This window comes from Microchirus variegatus (assembly GCF_963457635.1).
Source record: "Microchirus variegatus genome assembly, chromosome: 10".
Lineage (NCBI taxonomy): Eukaryota > Metazoa > Chordata > Actinopteri > Pleuronectiformes > Soleidae > Microchirus > Microchirus variegatus.
Genome location: NC_139811.1, coordinates 3,701,801 through 3,726,750, shown reverse-complemented (window position 1 = coordinate 3,726,750; position 24,950 = coordinate 3,701,801). Strand labels below are relative to the sequence as shown.

Here is a 24,950-nt window from a genome sequence, read left to right as displayed (position 1 = left end):
AATGCAAACTTCAGCTACATGAGAATGGGATTTTAAGATGTTGCAGTAGACTTCAATACTTTTTTTTTCACAAGTAATTATGCAACTAAATAAACATAGTACATAGAAATAAATAAATAAATACAAATACAATAAATACAAAAACGCTTTGTCTAACATGAGTCTCGCCAACTACAACGTCACTGTCGTTCTTTAAGGTCCAGTGTGTAACATTTAGGAGGGTTTATTGGCAGAAAGTGTGTATAAATATCACTTTAACAAAGTCCCCCTCCCCCCCCCAAACTTGCCTGGAAAATTCAAGATGTGAGTTATTGACACACACTGGACCTTTAACGCTAATGAATGGTCCAAACACAGTCGACACTGATGCAATGCAGTACACCACGTATGATACAAGAATACGCATAATAAATATTGCTCTAACCTAAACTCCCTTGAACCCCCATCTCATTCCAAAGTTTGTGGTCTGCTGTAACTGGTGTGAATTATTAAACTGTTCTCCTATGAGCAGGAAAGCCATAAATCATCACTACAATACATTTTGTGAGGAGTTCTGAAGGTAAAGACCCATTTATGCGCTATATTTTCACTTGTTTTACATCGTCTATGTGTGTCTGGGAATAGGAACATAACACAATATAGTTTTAACCTTTTCCTCTGAGAATGTCGATGGTTTGAGTTCGATAAACACGAAGATATCATGAGGTTTTGAGGCAATAAGATGAAAATAAATGGGTCTAAAAATTAAACTGAGGACTAAACAAACAAAGAAACAAACAAACAAAAACACTGCATTGTTGGCTTCATGAAGCAGTTCAGGTAACAGGTGACAGTAGGCTCTTTTGGTTCTTGCTTCTCCTCGACAGTCTTTCCTCCCATTGGAACAGAAGAGGCAGGAGGGTTGTACTATGAGGTGGATGAAGGCGTTGGATCGACTAACCCCGAGACTCCAGTGATCTGCAAGAAGAGAGGTAGAATTACGCTTCCACCCTGAGAGAAAAAACGGAATCTCAAAACAAACGCAAATCACAAACGCAAATGCTAAACAAAAAACAAACGCAAATCACAAACGCAAATGCTAAACAAAAAACAAACGCAAATCACAAAACGCAAATCACAAAACACAAACGCAAAACAAAAAACGCAAATGTCAAAACAAACGCAAATCACAAACGCAAAACAAAAATCACAAACGCAAAACAAAAATCACGAACGCAAAACAAAAATCACAAACGCAAAACACAAACGCGAAACAAAAAACGTAAATGTCAAAACAAACGCAAATCACAAAACACAAATGCAGATCAAAAAACACAAATGCAAAACAAAAAACAAACGCAAATCACAAACGCAAATCAAAAAACAATCACAAATCTCAAAATCACAAACTCAAAACAAAAATCACAAACGCAAATCACAAACACAAACACAAACACGAAAAAAAAAACGCAAAACACAAATCACAAAACACACTGATGTGTCGTTGATATCAGACGCTAAGAAAACACATTAAATTCAAACACTGGTTCAGTGACATCTATGGTGCAGCAGCAATTCTTTATCCTGAGGTGGAAATATATATATCCTATATAGCAAATTGTGATTTTTCATATGAACACAGTATATAAAATAACTGTGTATTAGGGATTTTTTGGGACCTGCTGAGACACCGGTTATCAAAGATTAGGGACTAAAGAGCAGACTCACGAGTAGCTGGCGTGCTGCTGCCGTCGGCGGGCGCTCCTCATCTTCTCGAAGCGAGCTTCCATTTCCTCAAGGACCTTGGGGGTGTAACGAACCACCAGTTTGACTGAACCCTGGGCAGCTTTCAGCAGCTCCACCGCCTTCTCGTGGTGCTCCCCCTCAACACTCTGCCAGGACGACGATAACGACACATGGGTGAGAGTTTTAAGTTACACTCGTCACAACAGCAGAGGAGGAAAATGAAGTTAACAGAGGATCTCCAGATCTTCTTACCACACCATTGACAGACAGCAGCTGGTCGCCTCTCTTCAAGCCTCCTTGGCGGTCAGCCACACCACCAGGGATCACTCTGGAGATGTAGATGGGCGAGTTCTGCTCCTTGCCACCCATGATGTTAAAGCCCAGACCCTCTTCTGTCTTGGGGAGTTCCACCACCCTTGGGTGCGCGTGGCCCTCGCTCGCTGCAAACGCTGCCACTGTGGCCTAGACGGGGTAGGAATCCAAATGAATCAAATTATTTACAAAAGTACATCACAAAAGTAGCCTTTAATTAATGAACATGCGGGTAATACCTTGGCTGTTGCCTGTGCTCGCACCTCTGGTCCTCCAACGATGTCGAGAGTGTCATACAGCTGCTCATACACCTGAAGGACAGCAGGTTAGTGGATGTGTGTTTGATGTGACGGTGCTAGCAAGGCACAGATAACTCTTATGGCAATTTCTACTGGAATCATCTCTTTCATTTCTTCAAAATTCCTGCATAGTTCTGCTGTAACGTGTGACATTTCTGCCGTGCAAGCCTCACCTCTCTGATGGCAGCACAGAATTTACTCTGCAGGACTCTCTGCAAGGCCTGGAGTTTGGGCGGAGGCAGCTCGCCGCTGCGCTGCAGACGGTCCAGGAGCTCGATCACTCTGCACACGTCTACAGAAAAACAACAACGAGGGTTACCGTGCTGCAGCAACTCTCTCATAAAGTTACATTTCAAATGATACGAGTTTGGTAATGACTTTTCTTATTATGCTATTTAAAGGTGCATTATGTAATAAATCTAAAGCAACTGGCCATAAAATCCTCCTTATATGTCACAGAGACTCAGGAATAATGTTCATATAACAAACTGAACTCACCAACAACAACAGTACAGCCAAAATATTTGCATTAAAAAAAATATTTTGCAGACTGCAAATCTAGCTTATGTTTTGAAATCCTGTTTTGGCATGTGGCGCCACCTACCAATCATTGCAGTCAGTAGACTCTCAGCTGCCGAGCAACCACGGATTGTCAGTTAGTCTGAGCTACAATGGTGGAGAAAACGAAGCCTAGAAGACCTCAGTATTTTGAATTTGAGTGTAGTAACCGTTTTTGGCCACAATCTTACATATGGTGCCCTTAATGAAAGTTATTCTTATAGATATGGACCATTCCACTCGTTGGAAACACGGATTTAGAGGGTACACGTCACAGATACAGCTTCTGTCATTGTGTGTGACGTTATGTGAAGTCACTATTTTTGCATTATGTCAGCGAGTAGTTTCAAGCCAAACTTCGATTCGAGTAATCGTTTGGTCCATAAAATGTCAGAAAACATTAAAAAGTGTTGATGAGTGTTTGTCAAACCTGGAAATAATGAGGTTCTCAAACTCAGGTCTTGTTTTTGTCCATAAACTGAAATTTATTTGTTTTATGGAGCAAAAAAACAAGAGGAAATATTCACATTTTGAAGCAAAAACAATCATAAATCTTGTTTCGATCATGAAAAAAATATTCAAATCTGATTAATCGATGATCAAAATAGTCGACGATTAATTTAGTAATCAATTACTTAAGTAATTGTTTCAGCTCAAATCTAAACATCTTCATAGCCTATTTCCAATCATTCCTGGAATCATGTATTATTTGCGCAAACCCGAATGTGTATTTTTGTTTTAATTTGTTCGACTTATTGTTGCATTTTAATGTAAAAGAGCGCATAAAGAGCGAATGTACTCAAATATGATTGAAAGAAACCGTGATACCGCTACCTGCTCGGGTCGGAAATGACAGGTGTTATGCGCAATTCCGTCCTCCGTGAAACCGTAAAACGATTTTTTTTCCCGTCCCCACCCGGGCCTCTACTCGCGCTACACGACATAGTAATAGCTACATGTTAATAAAAAAAATGTCATATAACCACTATTTACATGATATGAACCGAGAAATTAAACTAAAAAGCTGTATTTAAGAACGTTTGGTGCTCGGCTGTCACGGTGCGACGGACGGAGGGGGGCGGGCGAGCATCGGTCGCGCGACAAGCTAACCCCGAACGTTAGCAGTCAATTAAACTGCGACACCGACTTCACCGGAACATTTTAAATGACAGCCGAATTATTCAGCGTTAGCTTCGGGTACAAAATATTGAACTCTGCGTTACTGTCACTCCGTCCTCGGCTTGGTTTCCTTCCTTTCTTCTTTCCTTACCTCTCTCGAGGCAAAGCGGCTCCGTCATGGCCGCCATGTCTGCATCCTTCACGGGGTGGTAGTAAGTGGACATCATTGTGAGAAAATCTCCGTCAAAATTCACGCCACAAAAAAACACCAACGCGTAAACAAAACGTTATTCACAGAGATGTGACGTCCATCTTTTTCAGGGTGACATGTGGAGCAGCAGCGGGGTGAAGGAGAGGAAAGAGACGCCGGAGGATGCTGGAGCAGACGAGGCGACCTGACGCAGAGGATCACAGGTGTTGCGCGGAAAAAGGTCCGCCTGCCGAAAATCGACTGCATCCGACGTGAACGCGCACCACGGGCGTAGTGCTGAACTGTGTCTCTCTATGATTGATTTATTCATTAGGGTTTCTTTAAATCTTATATTGTGTTTTTGTATTTTTTGAACAACAAATTCGACTTTTTAAAAAAATGGATATTTTCTGCTAAAAATTATTCCAGAATAGAGTTACATATTCACATAAACATATGTTCAGGGCAGACCCAAGCCTACATGGGGCCCTCTGTTACTGCCAATAATAATGATTATTGATCATTCACACACCTACTATACTAAAGTTATTGTACTTATTCTACTCTGTCAACTATGGATGGAAGCAGACACCAGATTTGCACATTTACAGAAAAATCTTTCAATTAATATTTGGCAAAATCAGCAACTCCCCCTACTGGCGACACAGAATCAATATATAAAACCAAAGGGTTTATGAATAAAATATAAAAATGTGCACAATTTTTTTTTGGGGGGGGGGGGGGGAAATACACTCCTGTAATACAAAGATTTGACTTTTATATGTAAAAACACAGCATTAAATGAAAAAAATACTTCAATGATAATGTAAATCAACAGGAGGGCCCTCTAGTGGTCATAGGGCCTTAAGCCGCGGCTTTGTTCGATTATGCCTTGGGCTGGCCCTGCATAATTTCTAATGTTTCTATCAGATTGTCGCAGAAGGTATATTGTCATTAAAATTAGAGACACGTTCATGTAATATCATTGATTAATTTCTAATAAAAAATATTATTGAATGTCTTCAAGTGATGCTGTAATTGGTTATAGCGATATAATAAATATAATTTGCAGCACGATAAAGTAATAATAGTGGGAGTTATCACAGTGATTAAATAAAATAAATAACATTTTCGAAAAGCGAGAATTCAGAGATTTAAGTCGGTATTTAAGTTAAACTTCAGTAATACTTTACAATAAAAGGCTGGTTATCATTCAGAACTGATGCGCGATCATGTCGGATGCAGTTGATTTTTGGCTCAATTTAACGCCATCAGAAGCGGCTTCAGCCATAGGTTTAACAAATAAACATTAATTTCCTCATTAAGTCATTGCGATGGTTAAATACTGTCGGCAAGTGGAAAACCAGCCTTGTAAGATTGTGGCCCGCCAACCTGCATTCGAAACACAAATCAAATCAAAACAGATCAAGGCAGCGATAGCGTTACGGCGAAAAAGAAGCAGAGAAAACGGCTGTCGGAGTAAACGAGGAAGTGGAAACAACTTTAGGGTGAGCGTAATACAGACCAAAAAAAATAAGAGGTCAGTCAGAAATGTAGAGAAAAAAAAACGTATGATGAATAAACTTGGGCTCAAGTCACATCTTTATTAAAATGACCCTGCGATTCTAACATACAAATATAGCAGACGTAAAAAGAATCCAAACGGAACTGAAAAGCCTTCTATCACCACAAAAATACGACACTTCATTCAGTTTCACATACACGGCAGATATTGGTAACTGGGCCCAAATAAAGCGTACGTCACAGCTGCTTTTCGCTGAACATGGAAATAAAAGATACAGTCGAGCCATCTCAAAAATGAATGAAGTGTGTTTTACCCCCCAAAAAATCAAGGCTGATTCAAGCACAGATCAGTTGAGCAATGCAGCGTTAAAGGTACAGTAGGTAGATTTATTTAGGCATTACTGATCAATCAATTTTTATTTCTTTTTTTTTTATAATGCAAGTGTTTACAGCCTCAAGATCAAATCTGTGGCGTCACAAGAGTCTTCAGATCAAAGAGGATGTTCTTGTTTACACCTAACAACCGCCCATACTGCAAAAAAACTATAAACGGGAGGTCTAAAAAAAAAAAAAAAATTAACAGTTTGACAATAAATGCAATAAAACTGAAGTCACTAAGAGCAGAGATTCAGAGAAGGAATTTCAGAGTTTTTTTTTTTTAAGATGTGGATGAAACTCAAAAATCATCTATTTTTTTTTTCCAGTGATCCTGCCTACTGCAGCTTTAAGATCATACACATCAGGCATGTGCATAAATCTGTGTACAACAATATTAAGAGGAATACATTTCAGATTGTTGACAGGGTGGTAACGAGGAGACCGTGCCCCTCCAGTTAGGCCGTTTGTGCCTGGACACAAATTGAACAGCCAAGTTCAGTATAGAACAAAATGACGTCAGCTCAGGGGTCTGAAGGAAAGGGAAAGGAGACGTGCTCAGTACTCATCTGGCGGCTCCAACTTGTAGCCGTTCTCGCTGGAGCCGTAGCCGTCGGCCGACGGCACCGACTGCTGGTCCATCAAAATCCCGTCCTGACTGTACTCCTCCATGTTCGGCGGCGCTCCTTCGTCGTCCTCGTTGCCCATGTCATCCTGGGGGCCCACGTCGTCTCGTAGGGAGCCGTGGCGCTCCTCCCGGCGCTCTCCTTTGTCCCGGTCGCCCCGCTCCCGTTTGTGCTCCCTGTCCCGTTCCCGGTCTCCCCTGCGCCTGTCTTTGTCCCTGTGGCTACGCCTTCTGTCTCGGTCTCCCCTCTCCCTGTCCCTGTCCCTGCGCTCGTCCATGCCCTCGGCAACTTCTCCTTCCTGCTCCTCCTTTACCCTCTCCCCGCCCTCGGGGGGACCCTCTCCCTGGCCGATCTCCTCGCCATCTAGCCCCTTGCCTCTATCCCTCTCTCTCTTGCGATCCCGGCTCCTGCTCCTTTTTTTCCGGTCTCGACTCCTCTCCCTACTCCGGCTGTCTCCCCCCGCTGCCGCCACCGCCACCACCCCGCGCTCCCTCTCTCGCTCTCGGCGCCTAGCGTTAGGGGTGCCGACTTCCTCGACTGCCGGTCTTTCTCGCTCCCTTTCGCGTTCTCGTGAGCGGGTACGACGGCGGCGCTCGCGGGACCTGGACCTCCGGCGTTCTCGGTCTTTGTCCCTCTCGCGCTCCCTGCTGCGCTCCCTCCGTTCGGGACGCTCCGGCCTGTCACTGAGGGAGAAAATTAAGACCGTTATAGACAGCAGTACACAACTTTATTATTTACTTTATTACCCATCTTTATTAACGGGTCAATGTTTGCGCGGCCGAGTGGAAAAAGACGTGCTTGACATCGAGTTTACGTGACTCCCGACTGTTAAAAAGAGTCTCTAATGTAACGCTAAACTTAGGGCACACAGGTACGCTGGTTATTAGAAGCGCTGCTAGGTGCGTGCCTCAACGCCGGACGCCGCTAACGTGCCTTACCACTGACACCGATAACGCGTCTTAACCTTGACGCCATTAACAGACGCCAGCACGCCTTAACGCTGACACCTGTAACCGCCGATAAAGTGCCTTAACGCTAAACTTTAAAAACAGAGGCACACGCCAGTTAGCGGCCTACTGTTGACACCGCTAACGCGTCTTGACCTTGACACCGTTAACCGGCGCTAGCGCCCCTCAACGTTGACACTGGTAAATGCTGCAAACGTGCCTCAACTCTAAACTTTAAAAACACAACACATTGGTTATCTTTTCGTTTAATTAACAGACAGCTAACGGTTGACTGCGTTAACCGCCGCTAACGTGTCTTTACCTTCGACACTGCTAATGCGCCTTAACAACGTTAACCGACGCTAGCTTGCCTCAATGTTGACACCATTAACCGCTGCCTACTTCCCTTATCACTAAACTTTAAAAACAGAGGCACACGCCTGTTAGCGGCGTTCTTTGTTATATTTTCGTTTAATTAACGGACCACTCCAGTTCCTCTTAGACCTAGCGCAGCTCATGGTTGATGGTGCCAGCGTGCCTTACCGTTAACGATGTTAACTGCCGCTAATGAACCTTAACGTTGACTCCGTTAACTGCCACCAACATGCCTTAACGTTGACGAGTTAACATGCCCAGAACTACTTTATATAAAAAGAATGAGGGGTCTTCTGTTAAAGCACTCACACTCCCAGTGGGCGGTCGTCATAGCGAGATGCATCATCTCTGCCAGAGTGTTTGATGTTGACATCGGCTCCACCTCTCCGGGTGCCACCCAAACCTCCACCTAATCAAGAGAACACACAAAATGGAGTACATTTAAAAACAGTGGTCTGAATTTGTTCACAAAAACACATGCATGCTGTAATTTCTTCCATCTCACAGAGAAAACAAATACAACTGACCTAGCCTGCGTGGCTGCCATCCTTTGACGGTGCGCCCTCGCTCCACGTCCACCAGCACCCTCCGGCCGTCGATCTTCTTCCCGTCGGCGTGTTTGTAGGCAGCTGGAGGAGAGGGATCGGGAGAGGACGAGTGTGTGAGATAAGAGTGCGACCGTTGTCAATGTGGCCAAGGAAACAAACAGTGCATTATTATACTGACCAGGAGCAGGTGAAGCCGAGATGGCTGCTCTCTGGGTAAAAGCCGAGGGATAATGGGAGTAGACTTCCTTCCACCCGATGAGTGATAAGTTACACTATTAACTTGGATCGTTTAAAAACGCCCAGCGTTCAGTTACGGTGCTGGCGTACAAATCTACCTTGGAGTTGCGAGGTCTTGCAGAGGACCACGTGGATTCTTAACAAGATATTTTAAGAGCCGCTCGGTCTCTTATGGATTTGACCATGGCAATTAAGGATAGTCAACTTTTCAGTGAATGAACATATCTCAATGGAACATCAAAAACGAAGTATTTGGCCTCACTGTGAATGTCTAAACAGCAGCAATATCTAACATACGTTATTCACAGTCCAAGTGAGCGAAATAAAATGTGCTGATTTTTGCTGTAATTGTATTATTAGAGTACTCAAACATCAGTAATCATACATGAATAACCATTGGTTTAGAGGCTTTAAAGCCTTCAATTCAATCAGTCTAATCAAACATACTGTGTCATTCACATTAAGCCCCATTGTGAGGAGTTTAATGTGTTTTTTAACGTTTAAATGGTTGATTAAGAGCATACCAAGACAACAGAATTGAAGCCATCGGTAAGCAGCCTCATCCAACAAGGACGTTTCAATTCAAACTCTGTCCCACATCTCAAACCCATTACAGCACACAACAGTTGATTACATCCTCTTGTTAGATCAGAGGACATCCAGGCAGCTCATACCAGTTGCCATTGGTGTGATGTAGTGGTGATCCCAGGGGAAAACTTCCGTCAAAATTCGGGGGCCTTACCAAAACCCGCCAGCTCATAACATCACAGTTAATGATCTTACCATCATCCCCTCACCGCCGAGCTGCATGACAGCCTCTGTCTCTATCGTAGGGGTTTTTACCAAAACAGCCCCAGAACCAAAGTACACAGTACTGTCGCGACACCTTCGCGATACCAGGGGCCTTACCAGAACCCCTGTGCTGACAACATCCTATCCAATGACAGGGCCTTACCAAATCCCCACCAGTCCTACTAAAGCTGATCAACTGAAAACACACCAAGACATGAATAAATCAGAGCTAAGTAAATAAAAAAATGGGGCTATGTTCCTGACGAGAGTTGCCTTATCGCAACACGGACCAACTACTTTAAGTGACATGTCTTGGATTTGGAAATAGAACTACATGTTTAACTGGTTTGGTGGTGTAAAGTGAAAGAAACCAAGTATTGGCTCATACTGTACGGCTACACTGACATGTATGTACCCTCTGTTATATGGTGAATAAAAATGTATGAATCAGCCACGCGGCAAAACTGCCAAACAAGTTCCCCTCATTTGCCTTTTTCTATTAAAGCCAGCGCAGATGTCTTTAGGCCAGAGTCACACTTTCCTGTGTCCACACAGGGTCACGTGACATGTCCATGGAGGTGCGCGCTGATGTTTTGCAGAACACAAGCACCTCCATGTTTTGTGACAACATGGATTGTGTGAATCCATGTAGCACAACACTTCTCAGTCCAGTTGGCGGCACACCGTTGGTTTTCGGTCAGACGAGACAATGAAGACGCCGGTAATAATGGAAAAGTAACTTTTTACGTGCACCTGTATCTACGTGCGTACAACTCACCACTCCGAGGATATTAATTAACGAGGGCAACTTCCTTACAAAATGATGCAGAATGTTAAGACTAACAAAGACCTTCATTTTTAGAATGAATGGAATCACAGCCATGTACACGCATGAAGAAATGCACATCTGCAGACACAGAACATATGACCCTGGCCTTTGTTTGGGCAGTATATTGTCAACGCTGTCTCAAAGACCCCGGTTGGGAAATGTTGGGTTTCTCTACAAGACATACTGCGACACCAAACTTACCAAATTAAGTTCCGTGTAACCTCCCTACAACGGCAGCTGTAACACAAGAGTCGGGGCGGTAGGTTGAGATTTCTCACCCTTCATACAAGCTTAGTAACTGCTGTTGCATGAGATCTATGTAAAATGTGGTGGCTTTAATACAAAGGGCAGAATCATCGGGCAACCTTTCATACCCTAATGGTCCGGGGTGTGTTCGATGGTCATAGCCTAAGATCTTATTGTGATTACGGCTCTTCAAAGCTCTTTTTTTTTTAACCCATTACATGTAGCTGCTCTTCCCTATGTAGGAGATGGAGGGTGGAAAGAAATCTTACCCATCATACAAACCCATTATACCAACCATATACTGAGCTGTGGTAGTAGGGTGTAGATGTATCATAACCATCATCATCTGCCAGCCAGCTCTGGCCAATAGCCATCACAGATTGGCGGCTGCAGTGGCAATGAGAACAACACACAGTTAATATTACTATTTAATCCCACGTCCCCCCGCAGTTCACCCCCTGCTGTGACAACATGGCTATAGCTGTGATTCAGCAACTCTGGTCTTGAAGAGCTGATCACCATCAATATCCCAGAATGGTGTCACTGTGGTGGATGCACCATTTGCTTGGTCTGGTTAAGACTGCGGTGGCATCACCACCAGTTTAAAATATCTCACTAGTGCACTGAAGATGAACTATTCTCACCATGACCAGGGTTGAAGACCACCAAAAAAAAAATACATGACAAACAAACTCGGTACCTAGTCTAATAAAAAAAAAATATGTGGGTTTTCTTACAGGACGGTCGTTGACACCTATGGTTAAAACCATTCAGTGCTTAGTGACCAGTCTGACCGTGTGCTTACCATTTAAGTCCGACCAGGAGAGCTGCTCTTCCACAGAACTACAACAGTACCTAACAGTTCAAAGACAATGTGGCCCTTGACAGGCAAAGATGGTCAGGGTCACAGGAGAAACATTTCTACCCCCGTGGCTTCTCTTTCGTTCTCTTTTCCAGTGATGCCCCCACTGAGTAAAGCAAATTCCCCTCTTCAGCCGGAAGACACGCATCAAACACAGACACACACCACACAACTACAAGACAGTAGTTTAAACATGCAAATTGTACCACACACATCTGTAGGGAGACTCCTTCAAAAAAGCCACAACCATCAATTTGCTCACTGGACAGGTCACCTTCCCCCATCTCCCAACCCCAATCATTACAAAAAAAATAAATATGGATAGAGAAAATGGCAAAGGGAGTAGGCCTACACCTGAAGAACCACCTTGCACATCACAGAGATCAGTCCACATCAATGTGTGACCATATACAAAAGTTGGTTCTGTCTGACACGTTTTACAGTCGGTACTCACAGTGCATGTCTCGTTCGTGCTCGTACTCGATGAAGGCATAGCCCCGAGGCTTCCCCGTCCTCTTGTTGTAGACGATGTAAATCTGCGACAAAGAGAGCGAGACATTAGCTGGCACGACGATATATAAATCAAATCAATATTAACGCAAGACTGGGCCATAGGGGTGTCACGATTGTCTAAAACCTTGATGGTTGGTGTTATAACGTCCATTATTTGTTGACCTTATTGTCAAATTTAAATCATTTACTATATGAACGTAGGGTTGCAAAGACTTGAATAATAAACCAACATCCACTTTTCACAGACTGATTACAAAAACCTAATATTTGTATTTTTTAAGTCAATTTAAACAACTGAATATATGACAAAGTAAATATTTGTTTAACATATGTTGCTTAATATTTTCATGTCAGGTTTTGAGCGTGTAAAAAAACATTAGCAAATATTGAGAAACAGCTGCTTAACATACCCGTTTGATGGGACCGTAAACCTCAAACTCGCGCCGAAGTTTGGACTCTGTTGTATCGTAGTTCTGCAGAAAAGACAGTCCACCGCTCGTTAGACATCAAAATAATAGCAAAAAACACCTTTTTAAATCCTTTTTTAAACATACTCACCACGCGTGCGACAAACAAGGTCTTGAAAGCATCCCCTTGAGCATTGGGATCATTATGGGGGTCCCCTGGTGTAATATAAACAGAAAAGCAGGATTAATTTAAAGTTTAAATCACGGGACAAGAAACAAAGTGACGTGCATGTCGCTGTGGAAACTTACAAATCTTGAGTTCTGTCTCCAGCACCGTTTGCCTTCGCTCGATTTTCTCTCGCCTCTGCAAACAAAAAGTTGTTGAAAACATGGCTGCCAGCAGGAACAGAATCATAAACAAGCCTGCTAAAATCTACAATATATCAAATATATACGTCTGCCACTTATGCCCAACGTCATTCACCCGTTTTTTCCGACTGGTTTGAGGCGTGCACAGTGCAGTAAACACCGACTGTAGTCATTTTCATAGTAGATTCTATTCAATCAGTGTAGATCAGGGCTATTCAACTCAAAAATTTCCAGAGGGCCAGCTTTTCGGAAGGCTGTCCAGCCAGTGGGCCGGTCAATCTCTGTACTACTATTTTGTGTTGCATGTACAGTAAACGGATACAAATAAATACAAAATGTTATACGTTATTTAGCACTTATTTATTGAAATGGCTGCTAGTTTAGTGCAAAAAAAGGTAAGTAACAAAACCACCAACATTCAGGTACAATACAATTTGCGTATAGTGCAAAAAGGTTACAGTACCACCAACATTTGGGTATAACAGTCACAATTGGCTCTTACACAGTTAGAGGTAACAATATAAACAACATTAAGGTGCAATGGCCACAAAAGGCTATTTTTGCAAAAATATAAGTAACAGTACCAATAATATTCAGGTACAATTGCTACAGTTGGCTTGTGGTGCAAAATATTCTGGTAAATACACAGGCTGCATACAATTACAGCTGTACTAGTATTTGCCAAAAAGGGACGCCAGGTAGAGCTGCAACTAACGATTATTTTGTAATCAATTAATCTGTTGATTATTTTCTCGATTAATTGATCGTTTGGTCCATAAAATGTCCAAAATGTTGTAAAAAGGTCAGTGTTTGTCAAACCTGGAAATGACGATGTTCTTGAAAGTCTTGTTTTGACCATAAACCAAAATGATTCAGTTTTAATGATTTCTTTGTTATGTGGAGCAAAGAAATAATGAAAATATTCACATTTCAGAAGCTAAAACGGTCAGAAATCTTGTTTTAATCATGAAAAAAGCTTCAAACTGATTATCGATTATCAAAATAGTTGACGATTAATTAAGTAATCGATTAATCGTGTCAGCGCTAACGCAAAGTGTCACAAAGTGCCAGAAATAGGCGCCGCTACATTTTTTCGGGCTTTTTAATAATACTTTCATTATTTATGGGTCCAAATTGCATGAAGGGCTGGATCTGGCCCCCGTACCATAAGTTGAATAGCCTTGTTGTAGATTATCCGGAGTTTCGCCGATGAGATTTTTGCAATACCTAATTCAGACTGAGGTAAACACTGGATAATCTACAATTAATTTCTGAAGACATTCCAGCCAGTACCTCATACTATCATACTTTAAAAAAATGGAACTATGCCCTGTCATTTAAGGTGAAAACAGCCTAAATGTCCTCAGTGAAATGTTAAGAGCCAGATTAGGTTTTCAACAAAATCAAGATAAGAACACACATTAAATCACTTCACTAGCTCACCTTTCTCTCCAACCGCTCGTCTCTGGTTTCGGCCCGTGTCGGTGGAGGAGCATCTCTAGGATCCTTATCACAGAGAGAATATAAACACGTATAAGATGAGGGACCGGAAAAAAAGATTAAACCACACACACCATCCATATCAAGAGCTACAGTATAGTATTCACCTCGAAGTGCCTGATGAACGGCGCAATGCCAGAGTACGGTTGGTTGTGATGTTTTTCATGGGGCAGCTTTTCCAGCTGAGGCAAGAAAGGTATGGGGTCCCGCGGCGCAAAGAGGGCCAACAGGTTAGGGGGGAGAAACTGTGTCATCTTTCACCTGAATGAGGAAATAACAAACAAAGTTAAGATGCAGCCAGAAAACATAGCCCGCACGATGCTTCCGGCGAGCGGTGGACAGCGTCACGGGGCTAATGTTTCACCGCCCCGGGAGCACCGCCATGTGGCCGGTACTGGAGCATTTTAAACAGTTAAACATGATACTTTAAGCACACGTAGCTTCAACAGCACCCAGGCACATACATATAAGCGTTTACGCGTCCACTATTGCATCTTAAACGCGCACTACTTCAAGTTATTAGCACTACTCACGTTGCTAACTTGGCTAGGTATGCTAACAATAAGCTCCGAGTGCGACTCTTACCTTCTCTCCACCGCAGTTAGACAAACGTCACACCATGGACCGGACAAAGAAGCGCACACTGTACGCAGGTCCCTCGCACACCGACTCACGACTCGGAAAATATCGATATAAAAGTATAAACGGTCCACTTTGGGTGGCGTGATGCCACAGGGCCGCAGGTTAGCTCGACGTGTGTGTGTGAAATGCTGCTCGCCTGCAGTAAAATGGCGGGCTGCCGTAGAGGAGCGACTACTGCCGCAAAGTTAACAACAGGCAGGCAAGTACGCATGCGCGTCTGGCCTGGAGTTATTGTGCTCATTAAAAAGCATTTAAATGCAACAAATACAAATAATTAAAAACAACAAATAGTAAATACATAAAACTAACATTAATACATATCCACTATAATATTTGCCTGTAGCAATAGTTACAGTATTTTTTCATTTATTTTTTTAAATCCACAGATTCTTGGGAGTGTGTAAAAACTAATAGACTCTGTATAGATCGGCATATATTTAGTCATTATAAAGGGGGTATAGCTCAGTGGTAGAGCATTTGACTGCAGATCAAGAGGTCCCCAGTTCAACTCTGGATGCCCCCTAATGTGTGCGATCTATTATTTCTACACATTCATGTACCTGCAACGTTCATCATCTTCTCCACAGCACCAAGTTTTCTACATTGTTGTGATTTTACACTGCAAATTCCCCCAATAAAGGAATATCTTATCTTACCTAAATTTGACGTAAGATCACAAGGTCAATGTACAAGTTACTGTAAATACGGGTGGGTGTAAACATGTAAGGGTGCTGTGGCTTAGTTGGTCAAAGCGCATGTCTAGTAAACAGGAGATCCTGGGTTCAAATCCCAGCAGTGCCTTAAATTGCATGGATGAAACAATATTGTGCGGTTTCAAACCAATGCAAATATTAAAGGTATTTCAATTAAAACAATGTTGTGTTTGTAATTTGTAGTAATAATCGGTACGAATGTGGGCCCTGAAAGTATTTTGTCTTATATTTGGTATATCGGAATTGAATTTTGATCTTCTCAGACAGACCACACAGCTGGTGTTAGTGGTCACCGGGGTTCAAGACCTTTGAGAACATCATTTCGAGGTTTGAAAAACACCCATTGACACTGATTTGTGGACCAAACCATTATGAAAATAACTTTCAGCCCTAGATTTTATTGCAAAAATCAATGATAACGGTGGTACGTCGTGTTAAAATAACAAATCAATAAAACCCACAACCCATTTGTACTGGTTTTTCAGGCAACATTTATATTGTGTTGGTCAAGTCATCTTATGAGGAGATTGAGCAACTTTTTCCACAACCTCGGTAACACATGCACACGACACAGACGGCAGAATCCAAGAACTAAGAGGTCGGGTGTCTGCGTGTTTGAAGCATCATTCCAAAATGTCCCAACTTCACTGTCCATGTCCATGTCCAAGCCCAGCTTGCATATACTGTCCACAGAGACTCGGAGACATGGTGCGGAGCCTGTGTGTGTGTGTGTGTGGATAGTGTCTTATGGTAAACGTGTAAATATTACAACTCCACTCAGCTTAGACTTCAATATACATGAGGATGGGAGGAGGAGGGGTGGGTGGGGGGGGGAGGATCTACCATAAACATCTAAAATTAATTAAAAACATTAATGATAAAAAAAAAGATAAAAACAGCCCCGTCTGTTGAAATGCTCAGATTCTCAGAGGTGGTATTGTATTGCAGGGTTGTTGTTGTTGTTGTTGTAGTGGACATTATTAGATGACACAGTACGTGCGTCACCATCTGCTTCCTCAGTATTTTTTGTAAAGTGAGACATATTTACACTGCGATCAGACACAAGGAGAGGAGATTACCGTCAGATAAAAGCAGGAAAACACAGTGGGCTATGAATAAAAGCAATAAACATGTCATGACATAAACAATCAGAGTGTGTGTGTGTGTTAGCCCAGGTTCTGAACAGAAGGCGGTGTGTTTTCTTTTCTTTTTTTTGTAAGTCTATGAGGAATGCAGCGATCCAAACTCCCTGTCGCTCCGGTCCTCGTCGTCCATTTTGCGTCCGTGTTTCCTGAAGTACTTGTAGCGCTGGACGTAGAGTTTCACAAGGTTGCTGACTTTGACTGGGTTTATTTCTCCAGTGCGGCTGTGGCAGATCTGGAAAGAGAGACAAAATGTGATTTTACGTGAGAACACAACACACACACACACACACACACCTCTGGATCTCTGCACATCAAACTGTGTGCAGCATATCAGGGCTGGGAAAACATATGTATCAGGGAGGCAATTTGCCATGATTGGTCAACTTTTTTCGACAAATATCAAAATTAAATTGTGGATAATTGTCGGTTACATCATCCAACAGCTTTTAGATCTTTTTCTGTAGACATGGAGTGACTCATCTCACTTTATCTCTGCTGGGAGCTGAACAACATCATTGTTTATTATAGGGAGTGAGACATCTTGCTTTCTATCCCATCTTTGCTGGGAGTCACACGTGCAGTGAGCAGCATGATAACATCAGAGCAACGTGGCTTCCGACGACGCGAAAATATCAAAAGTATTATCTGAAATTAAAAGGTAATAAGTGTATTTCAAGATCATAAACAGTAGATATTTTATTTAAGAGTGTATTATTTACACTGTATTGTCATCGTCTCCATTGAGAAGCACAAACATTGCACAAACGAGTGCAGAGAAACGACCCGTGTGCCGCTTTATATCTCTCGTATATCGGGATACAGCCTAAAAATATCCGCATATTAATAATAGGCCACATCCCCCAGGCTTACAGAAACAATGATTTGATTTATACCTTGATATATTTAAATCAAATGATAGTTAAAGTCAACAAAGGGACGAAAAAGCGGTGATCTGGTAGTAACTGTGTGACTGAGGGTTGTACCTTATGCACAGCTTTCCTGAGGATGTCTTTGTAATCGTCCTTGTTGATGTCTTTGCGCTGATAATAAGGTTTGATGGCGAGCTTCACCTCCTCCACTGCCCGCTCCTGGGTGTGCAGTTTCTTCAGGTACTGGATGGAAATCGGGTAACAAGACATAACAAGCGTGTCAGCAATTATAAAAACCCAAATACTTTAGAGGTGTACATGGGCTGTTCAACTACATTTTAGTTACCTTATCCGGGTCTTTGGTCTCAATGTCCCAGCCACCGTCACCGGAGCTTCCAGTCAGGCCCACAGACATGATGGGGGGCGGAGACTGCACACAGGGGTGCAGGTGAGACGGCGGCGTTTTGGTGCAGCCGACCATCGGCATGGAGCTGTGGAGGATGAACTGCGTGGGGCTCAGCCCAGGAGGAGGAGGCACGGAGGGAGGAGGCGGGATCTGCGAGGAGGAGGCGGCTAAGGACGAAGGATCGTGGGACTGGTTCTGATTGGCCTGTGAGAGGATCTGTGTGACAGACATAAGAAAGAGAAGACGTCTCAGTGCATCCCCGAAACTATCTTTATTTTGTTGTTTTGAGGAAGATTTCTGTAATGATGTCATCATTTCAAGAAATGACTTCATCTTTTATATCAACGTACATGTATTCTATCCATATCTCAAAGAGAGTCGGACATTAAACTCAATAAAATGCATAAACACACACATACTGTATATTAACAATGAGTCATTATAGAGACGTTCACTCACCTGGTTGGTTGCTTGAATAAACTCCTGCGCTTTGGCTCTGCTGGTGATATTTGCTTCCTCCATTTTAAAAAGCAGAGCTGTCACTGAGCCCAAAAAAAAAACAAGAAAATACACTTATTACAGAAGAGCGTATGAAAATATGCATGAAAATGTAACATTGACAGTTTTATTGAACGTTTGTCAAATAAATAAAGCGCTTGCATGATTAAAAAGAAGGTTTGTATATAATTATGCTTTAACTGAAAGAGCAGGAGGATGGTTGATGCATCTTAAAGGGATGGTTCAGTTTTTTTAAGTGTGGTGTGCTGCTGTTGTGGGGACCCAGATCATTCGCCTTCGTTAAAGGCACCAGCGATACACTGGGGGACACCATGTGTCATTATCTCTCAAATACACTTCAAAAAGTCTGAAATGGTTTTACGTTTCTATTTTTACGGGATAGAAAGTCAGGTTACTGAACTCTGGAATTATACTAACAAAATATCCACACGAAACTAAACACACGTAGTAAAAAGTAAGCTACAGTTGTTTGTTTGTGGATCGTAGTAAAGATACAAAAAATAAATAGTTAAAAAAATCATAAGCGAATCACATCCTGAGATCCCTAAACATTCCCACCCCTAGTTTGAATGATTAAACTCACGTGCTAGAACACCTCCGGTCGTACAGTCCACTCCAGTCTGCAGACTCCAGGGAAGAGCAGGCACTGCCGGAGGTGGAGGAGCCTTACTAACGGATGAAGAGGACACAGACGACGACGAAGGGTCTGATGAAGACGGCGGCATCGACAGAGAAGCGAGGCCACAGCCCGCCGAGGAGGACGTGCAAGACGGTGAGAGCAGAGACTTGGGCGCATCGTCCGGAGGAGGTGGTTTGACTGTGGACAAGGCGATGCCGAGGCCAGTTCCCTGGGGGGTGGACAGACTCGACGGACTGGATGTCGGGTGTGTGGGACTGGTCTGAGACGGGCAGTCCTCGGCTAGGAAAGAAGGGTCCGGAGTCTTACAGCTGCTGTCCACCGTCTGAGAGTCTGGCGAAGAATCCCTGGTGTCCCGCGAGGGGGGTATAGATGGTGGAGGGGTGTGCGGTGGAGAGGAGGAGGGCGGGAGCACACTAGTGGAGGAGGAGGAGGAAGAGGAGGAAGAACAGGGCGCAGGAACAGCTTGGCCTGTATGTGGACTGACCGTCTTGCTCCCATCTCCAACAGGTGACTGAACTTCTGAGGAGGCTCCACCCCAGCCCTCAGACATGGCATTTGTCTGGCTGCCATCTACGGTCGGTAACCCTGCAGCTCCACCTTTTTCTCTCGTCTTCTTGGCCAGGCGACGGCGGCGCTTAGTCGCCAAAGTTAAAGAGGGGGAGGAGGCCGAGGAAGACGTGGATGTGATGGAGCTCGGTTTAGTTTTTTTGGATTTCAGCATCGTGGGACCGGACAACGAGGACGGTGGTGCAGCCAGGCTGCTCCGTTTCCCCATACCGGACAGATCTTTGTTACGACCGGTCAGCGACAGCGGCTCCGAGCACGGTTTGAGGAACGGAGACCTGCTCTCGTTGTCCCTGCAGAAAACTACTGCTATGGAGCCACCGACCACAGAGCCTCCAGCGCCTACCCCTGCACCTCCTGACCCGAGAAGGTCCATGCCCAGCTTTCCAGAGCCAACAGAAGCTCCTGTGGTGCTGCTCACACCCTCACGCACCAGCACCGACACTTTGGACTGAAGCTTCCCCTTACGACTGTTGCCGCTTTCTTTCTTGGACTTGCCGGAGCGACTCAAATCCTTTCTGTTGCCTTTGTCCCGCTCTTTGTCCTTCCCCACTTTCTTGGCTCGCTTTGCAGAGGAAACGCCAGAGGAGACAGAGGCAGATTCTGAAGTGACCATCAGCGACGAGAGGCATTTGTTTTTGGTCGCGTTGGTAGACAAATGAGATTCAGACTGGCCAATTTTCTTCAACGCACGGGACTTCTTTTTTGGGTGATGCCTTCCAGATTTTGGGATGTTTTTCGATTTCGGGCTGGGAGCAGGTGGTTCTGGGGGCAAGGCAGCAGGCGGCGTATCCTCCAAAGATGGATAGTCGGAGTCCAAAGCCTCACCATCCAAAGACAACACGTCAATGTCCAATTTGTCTGAATAGCGGTCCGACTCGTAGCCGTGATACATGGGAGGCGAGAGCGATCGTGACTGGCTGCGGCAGCTTCCCCGCTCCTCCGCCTCTCTGGCCGAGTGCCATTTTCGCTTCTTCTTCCTCTTGTGGTGCTTATCGGAGTCCTGTGTGGGTCGGCAGGGGGAGGTCGGCGTCAGTCTCGGGGACCCAGGTACGGTGGTGGTGGTTGTGGTTGTGGTGACCGTGATGGTTCGCTTGATGGCAAAGAGGTCAGACCCATTGAGATCTTGGATAGACGGTGGGACAACGGGACGACCGTCGCGCCGCCAATCCCTCTCATGCTGCCGATCTCTATCACATTCCCTGTTTTCCGTGCTTCTTTGAGGCCTTGTTAAAATGACCCTCTCTATGCTGCCTGAATGGCATTTCCCCTTCTCCCTCTCCTTTCTCGAGCTAGAACCTTGATCTCTTTCATCTTTTCTATGGCTATGACTCTGTTCCCTCTCTCTCTCCCTCTCCCTGTCTCGTTCTCTTCCCCTCTCTCTATCCCTATTTCTATCCCTTTCTCTGTCTTTATCCCTTTCTTTCTCTCGATGACGTTCTTCAGAGAGGCTTGAAAACGAGCGTCTGGTTTGCCCGCCTCTGCTTGAAGAGTTGCGAGACTGCGACACGTCCGGACTGCTGTGACGTCTTTTCCTCCTCTTGCGGCTGCTGCTCCTGCTGCTCCTCCTTCCCTTAACCTCTTTTCCCGTCGTGTGCCCTCGCTCCTTTTCTTTGCTCTTCTCTCTGCCCTCCTCCTTTTCCTTTCTTCTCTTCTTTCTCCTTTCCTCCTTCTCGCCTGCCTTTCTGTCCTTGCTCTTTTGCTTGTCCTGGTCTTTGGAACTTTTGGACTTGTGGTTCTGGGTGCTTTTCTCATCGGGAGGTGTGACGGGAGGAGGAGGAGAGGTGGGAGAAGCTGAAGGATGAGAGGGAGGCGGCGGCTGCTGAGGAGAGAGCGAAGAAGAGGCAGGAAAGGACAGGTACCTTTCCTTTCTCTTACTGACCAGCTTCCTTCGGAGATCCTCCACTCCCACCACAGGCTCGTCCTCGGGTTCCTGGTCCACCTCCCAGCTGCCCTCGGCACACACGGACACAAAGCCATCCCCGTCCAGCACCCGCAGGATTCGCTCTGGCTTTGAAGCAAAGAATGAGACGGTCGGAGAATTCAGAGGGAGGATTTCTCCAGTTGCTCTCTTAATGCCTCCGCCTCTGTCGATAGCCCCCACTATCTCCCCCTCTTCTATCTCGGAGTGATCAGAATCACCACTGTCCCTCGGCTGTCCAGACTTGCTGGTTCTACGACCCAGTCTCCTGCCCAAAGGGCGCTGGGTAACCAGACGGGGGCTTGGCAGATCATTCAAAGTGTCGGTGGAATCTGGAGGGTCTTCCTCTTTCTCCTCCTCGTCTTCTCCCTCACCCTCGCGTGTCACCTCCCTAACTTTGCCAAACTCGTCATCAATGTCTGACGCAGGAGAATTAGTTGGGTCAAAAGGGTCATATTTCTCTCCTTCTCCTTCCTCCTCCTTCAACCTTGCCTCCTTGTCTCCCTCAGTGGGGTGGAAAGGATCGTACATCTCCCTTTTGCCGTCCTCTTTTTCACGGTCTTGAATTTGCTGCACCGAATTTGTACGGGTGGTGTCGAGTGTACAAGCGTGGAGAGATTGCGCTGCTAAAGACGCAGAAGTGGAGGAAACCTTGGTGATCTCTTTCCTCTGGGCGAGGCCTTTTGCATGGTTCTGAAGAACTGAGGAGCTGGCACATATAGAGGAGGAAGCAGACGAGGGTGACGGTGGACCAGATGATGGAGAAGACAAAGATGCAGTGGGTGAACAGAGAGGAGGACTCCTGGTAGTCTCTCTAACTCCACTCGGGGAAGAGGAGGCAGCAGGCCTCCTTTTGAAGCCTGTGGGTGAACTTATGTCCATGAGCCAGGGAAACTGGTGGTCCGGTACACTAACAGAGGGACCAGGTTGGAAGTGATGAACGGGATCCACGCGGAGAGAAAAAAACAGTCCAGGAACGAACCTAGCAGAAATGACAAAATATTCGTCATTCAATGAAAAGCAACCAGGAATGTTAAGAAAACAAGCAGCCAATGGTATTATTTTATGAAAACTCTGTCTGTCTGTAAAAAGATAGTCACTTTCATATACATATCCTATACTGTACATACCGAAATTAATAATATTCCTGTACAACTTTTGTGATAAATAATTGAATTTAAAAGTGCCATATGTAAGAACATGGCCAAAAACAGTTACTACATTCAAATTCAAAATACCGAGGTCTTTTCATTTTCTGACGTAACTGGCAACCCGTGGTTGCTCGGCAGCTGAGACTCTACTGACTGCAATGATCGGTAGATGGCGGTAGGTGGCGCCACATGCCAAAACATGATTTCAAAACATAAACATGATTTGCAGTCTGCAAAATATTTGTTTTTATGCAAATATTTTGTCTGTGCTGTTGTTGTTGGTGAGTTCAGTTTGTTATATGAACATTATTCCTGAGTCTCTGTGACATATTAGGAGGATTTTATGGCCAGTTGCTTTAGATTTATTACATAATGCACCTTTAAATGTTTTCATGTTATATCTATATTATTATTATTCATATTTTATATTTTGGTTGAAGGAACCATATCATTGTTTTTTTAAAGTGCACAACATGACTATCTCACAATATCGACATGTGCAACATACATATCCCTTAAAATATATGCAAAGACATAATAAATGCAAACTACTTGGGCAAATAAATGAGAAAATAACCGATTTGAGAGACAATGCAGTTTGAATTGTATTAGTTATTTCAACAAGCTATGAAGATGTGTTTTTAATTATCAGTATAAGAAAATGCCACGCTCAAATGTTTATGACTTACAAATTACATAGCAGGCATATCATAAATAACAACAAAATCATAAGCCAATGTGCATTTTTGTGTACAACACCTTATTCTTAATACAGCAATAATTACTGAAACATAGATTTGTCACATTGTGTAAGACTGGACCTTTTTAATGCTATAGAAGTGTAAAAATGTCACGATAACGATTGTTGTTGGATGATTATAAGCCCTATGATGGACAGCTGAGAGCAGACCTGACCTCACTACTATCATCAAGTATAAACACACACCACACATGGACCGGGTCTTACTCTGTTCTGTTGTTGTGCTGTGCGATAACAACACTGTCCAGTTGTTACCGGAGAGTAAGAGCAGGAGCCTCAGTGCATTTGTTTCTATTCACTCTCAGCCGGTGTTAGCATTGACGCGTTAATGCGTCGAGCTCTTCGTCTGAAAAGCCCCGTGCCCCACTCACGTGAACGTCACATTATTTCTAACACTTTTACATACATTACATGGCATTCGATCTTGGGGAAAACTACGTTGCACCATGTGTAAGGGTTTGTCAGTGGCAGCCATTCGGCTAGCTAGCTGTTTAGCTGGTGTAGCTTACTGTAGCTAGTAGGCAGCAAAGAAAAAGCAGCAGGAACTGTGCGCTCCTGAGTTACCTTGAGACCTTCGGCAATCCGTGGTCAACGCGTCCGCCTTGTATTTTCCGCTGTTTCGATCCGAGACATTAAACGAACCGGTGCGACGCGGCGTTCAATTCTTTATTGCCGTTTTACAGGCGAAACAAGCACCAGCCCCAGTCAATCAACCGCCGCCATCTTCGTTTTCCCTCAGACCGGGCGACAAGGAATTGTGGGAAACGTCGTCTTGATGCGTTAACGTGCCGCAGGAATGACGCATTTCTGTATGCCAACTGCCAAACAGTGCTTGAAATGTAAATGATTGAACTCCACAAATTATATTATTACATTTTTACTATTCAACCCCTGTTATATTGAGTATCATTTTCATAAATGAAGTCAAAATCATTGTTTACTTATACTAGTGACTTGTAAAGCAGTTATTTTCAGTCTAGCCTACTGAATAATTACTCAGTTAATTAAAAAGATTTGTTCGCACAGTATTTCCAGCATGAACTGAAATATGTAAGAAGGGCTCGAGATGTGGCTCTAGATTGACCCTATCGGCAGTGCAGTCAGAGGCGATTCTAGAGTCTGTAGGGGCCCTAAGCAAAAATTCCCAGGGGGCCCTTCCTTCCAACCAGTGTTCATCACCATTATGTTATAAATAATCTGACATGAATTTCAAAATGAATTAAATAACATGGAAAAACCTTGTAATTAAAAAGTATGTGAGAATATA

At 43.9% G+C, this 24,950-nt stretch overlaps 3 protein-coding genes across 4 annotated transcripts; all 3 read right to left on the bottom strand.

Annotated features, from left to right (window-relative positions):
• Window positions 1–313: 313 nt before the first annotated feature.
• lin7b (lin-7 homolog B (C. elegans)) lies at window positions 314–4,403 on the bottom strand. The gene is made up of 6 exons (XM_083896429.1): window positions 4,165–4,403; window positions 2,510–2,628; window positions 2,277–2,348; window positions 1,978–2,187; window positions 1,708–1,871; window positions 314–957 (listed from the first exon to the last, which is right to left on the bottom strand). Exons 1-6 carry the CDS (start codon window positions 4,238–4,240, stop codon window positions 936–938), a joined length of 663 nt encoding a protein of 220 aa, XP_083752555.1. The 5' UTR covers window positions 4,241–4,403; the 3' UTR covers window positions 314–935.
• Window positions 4,404–5,793: 1,390 nt separating this feature from the next.
• On the bottom strand, window positions 5,794–15,118 carry snrnp70 (small nuclear ribonucleoprotein 70 (U1)). 2 transcript variants are annotated; one of them, XM_083896277.1, is made up of 10 exons: window positions 14,933–15,118; window positions 14,461–14,607; window positions 14,297–14,359; window positions 12,794–12,848; window positions 12,636–12,700; window positions 12,488–12,550; window positions 12,019–12,100; window positions 8,578–8,679; window positions 8,360–8,459; window positions 5,794–7,411 (listed from the first exon to the last, which is right to left on the bottom strand). In XM_083896277.1, exons 2-10 carry the CDS (start codon window positions 14,605–14,607, stop codon window positions 6,661–6,663), a joined length of 1,428 nt encoding a protein of 475 aa, XP_083752403.1. In that variant the 5' UTR covers window positions 14,933–15,118; the 3' UTR covers window positions 5,794–6,660. The 2 variants fall into 2 exon arrangements, with proteins under 2 accessions (XP_083752403.1, XP_083752402.1); XM_083896276.1 differs by having other exon boundaries at window positions 14,461–14,614; window positions 14,939–15,118.
• Window positions 15,119–16,222: 1,104 nt separating this feature from the next.
• scaf1 (SR-related CTD-associated factor 1) lies at window positions 16,223–24,405 on the bottom strand. Its single transcript, XM_083896360.1, has 6 exons — window positions 24,248–24,405; window positions 19,231–22,754; window positions 18,588–18,670; window positions 18,069–18,344; window positions 17,837–17,965; window positions 16,223–17,085 (listed from the first exon to the last, which is right to left on the bottom strand). Exons 2-6 carry the CDS (start codon window positions 22,652–22,654, stop codon window positions 16,930–16,932), a joined length of 4,068 nt encoding a protein of 1,355 aa, XP_083752486.1. The 5' UTR covers window positions 22,655–22,754; window positions 24,248–24,405; the 3' UTR covers window positions 16,223–16,929.
• Between the last annotated feature and the right edge of the window lie 545 nt (window positions 24,406–24,950).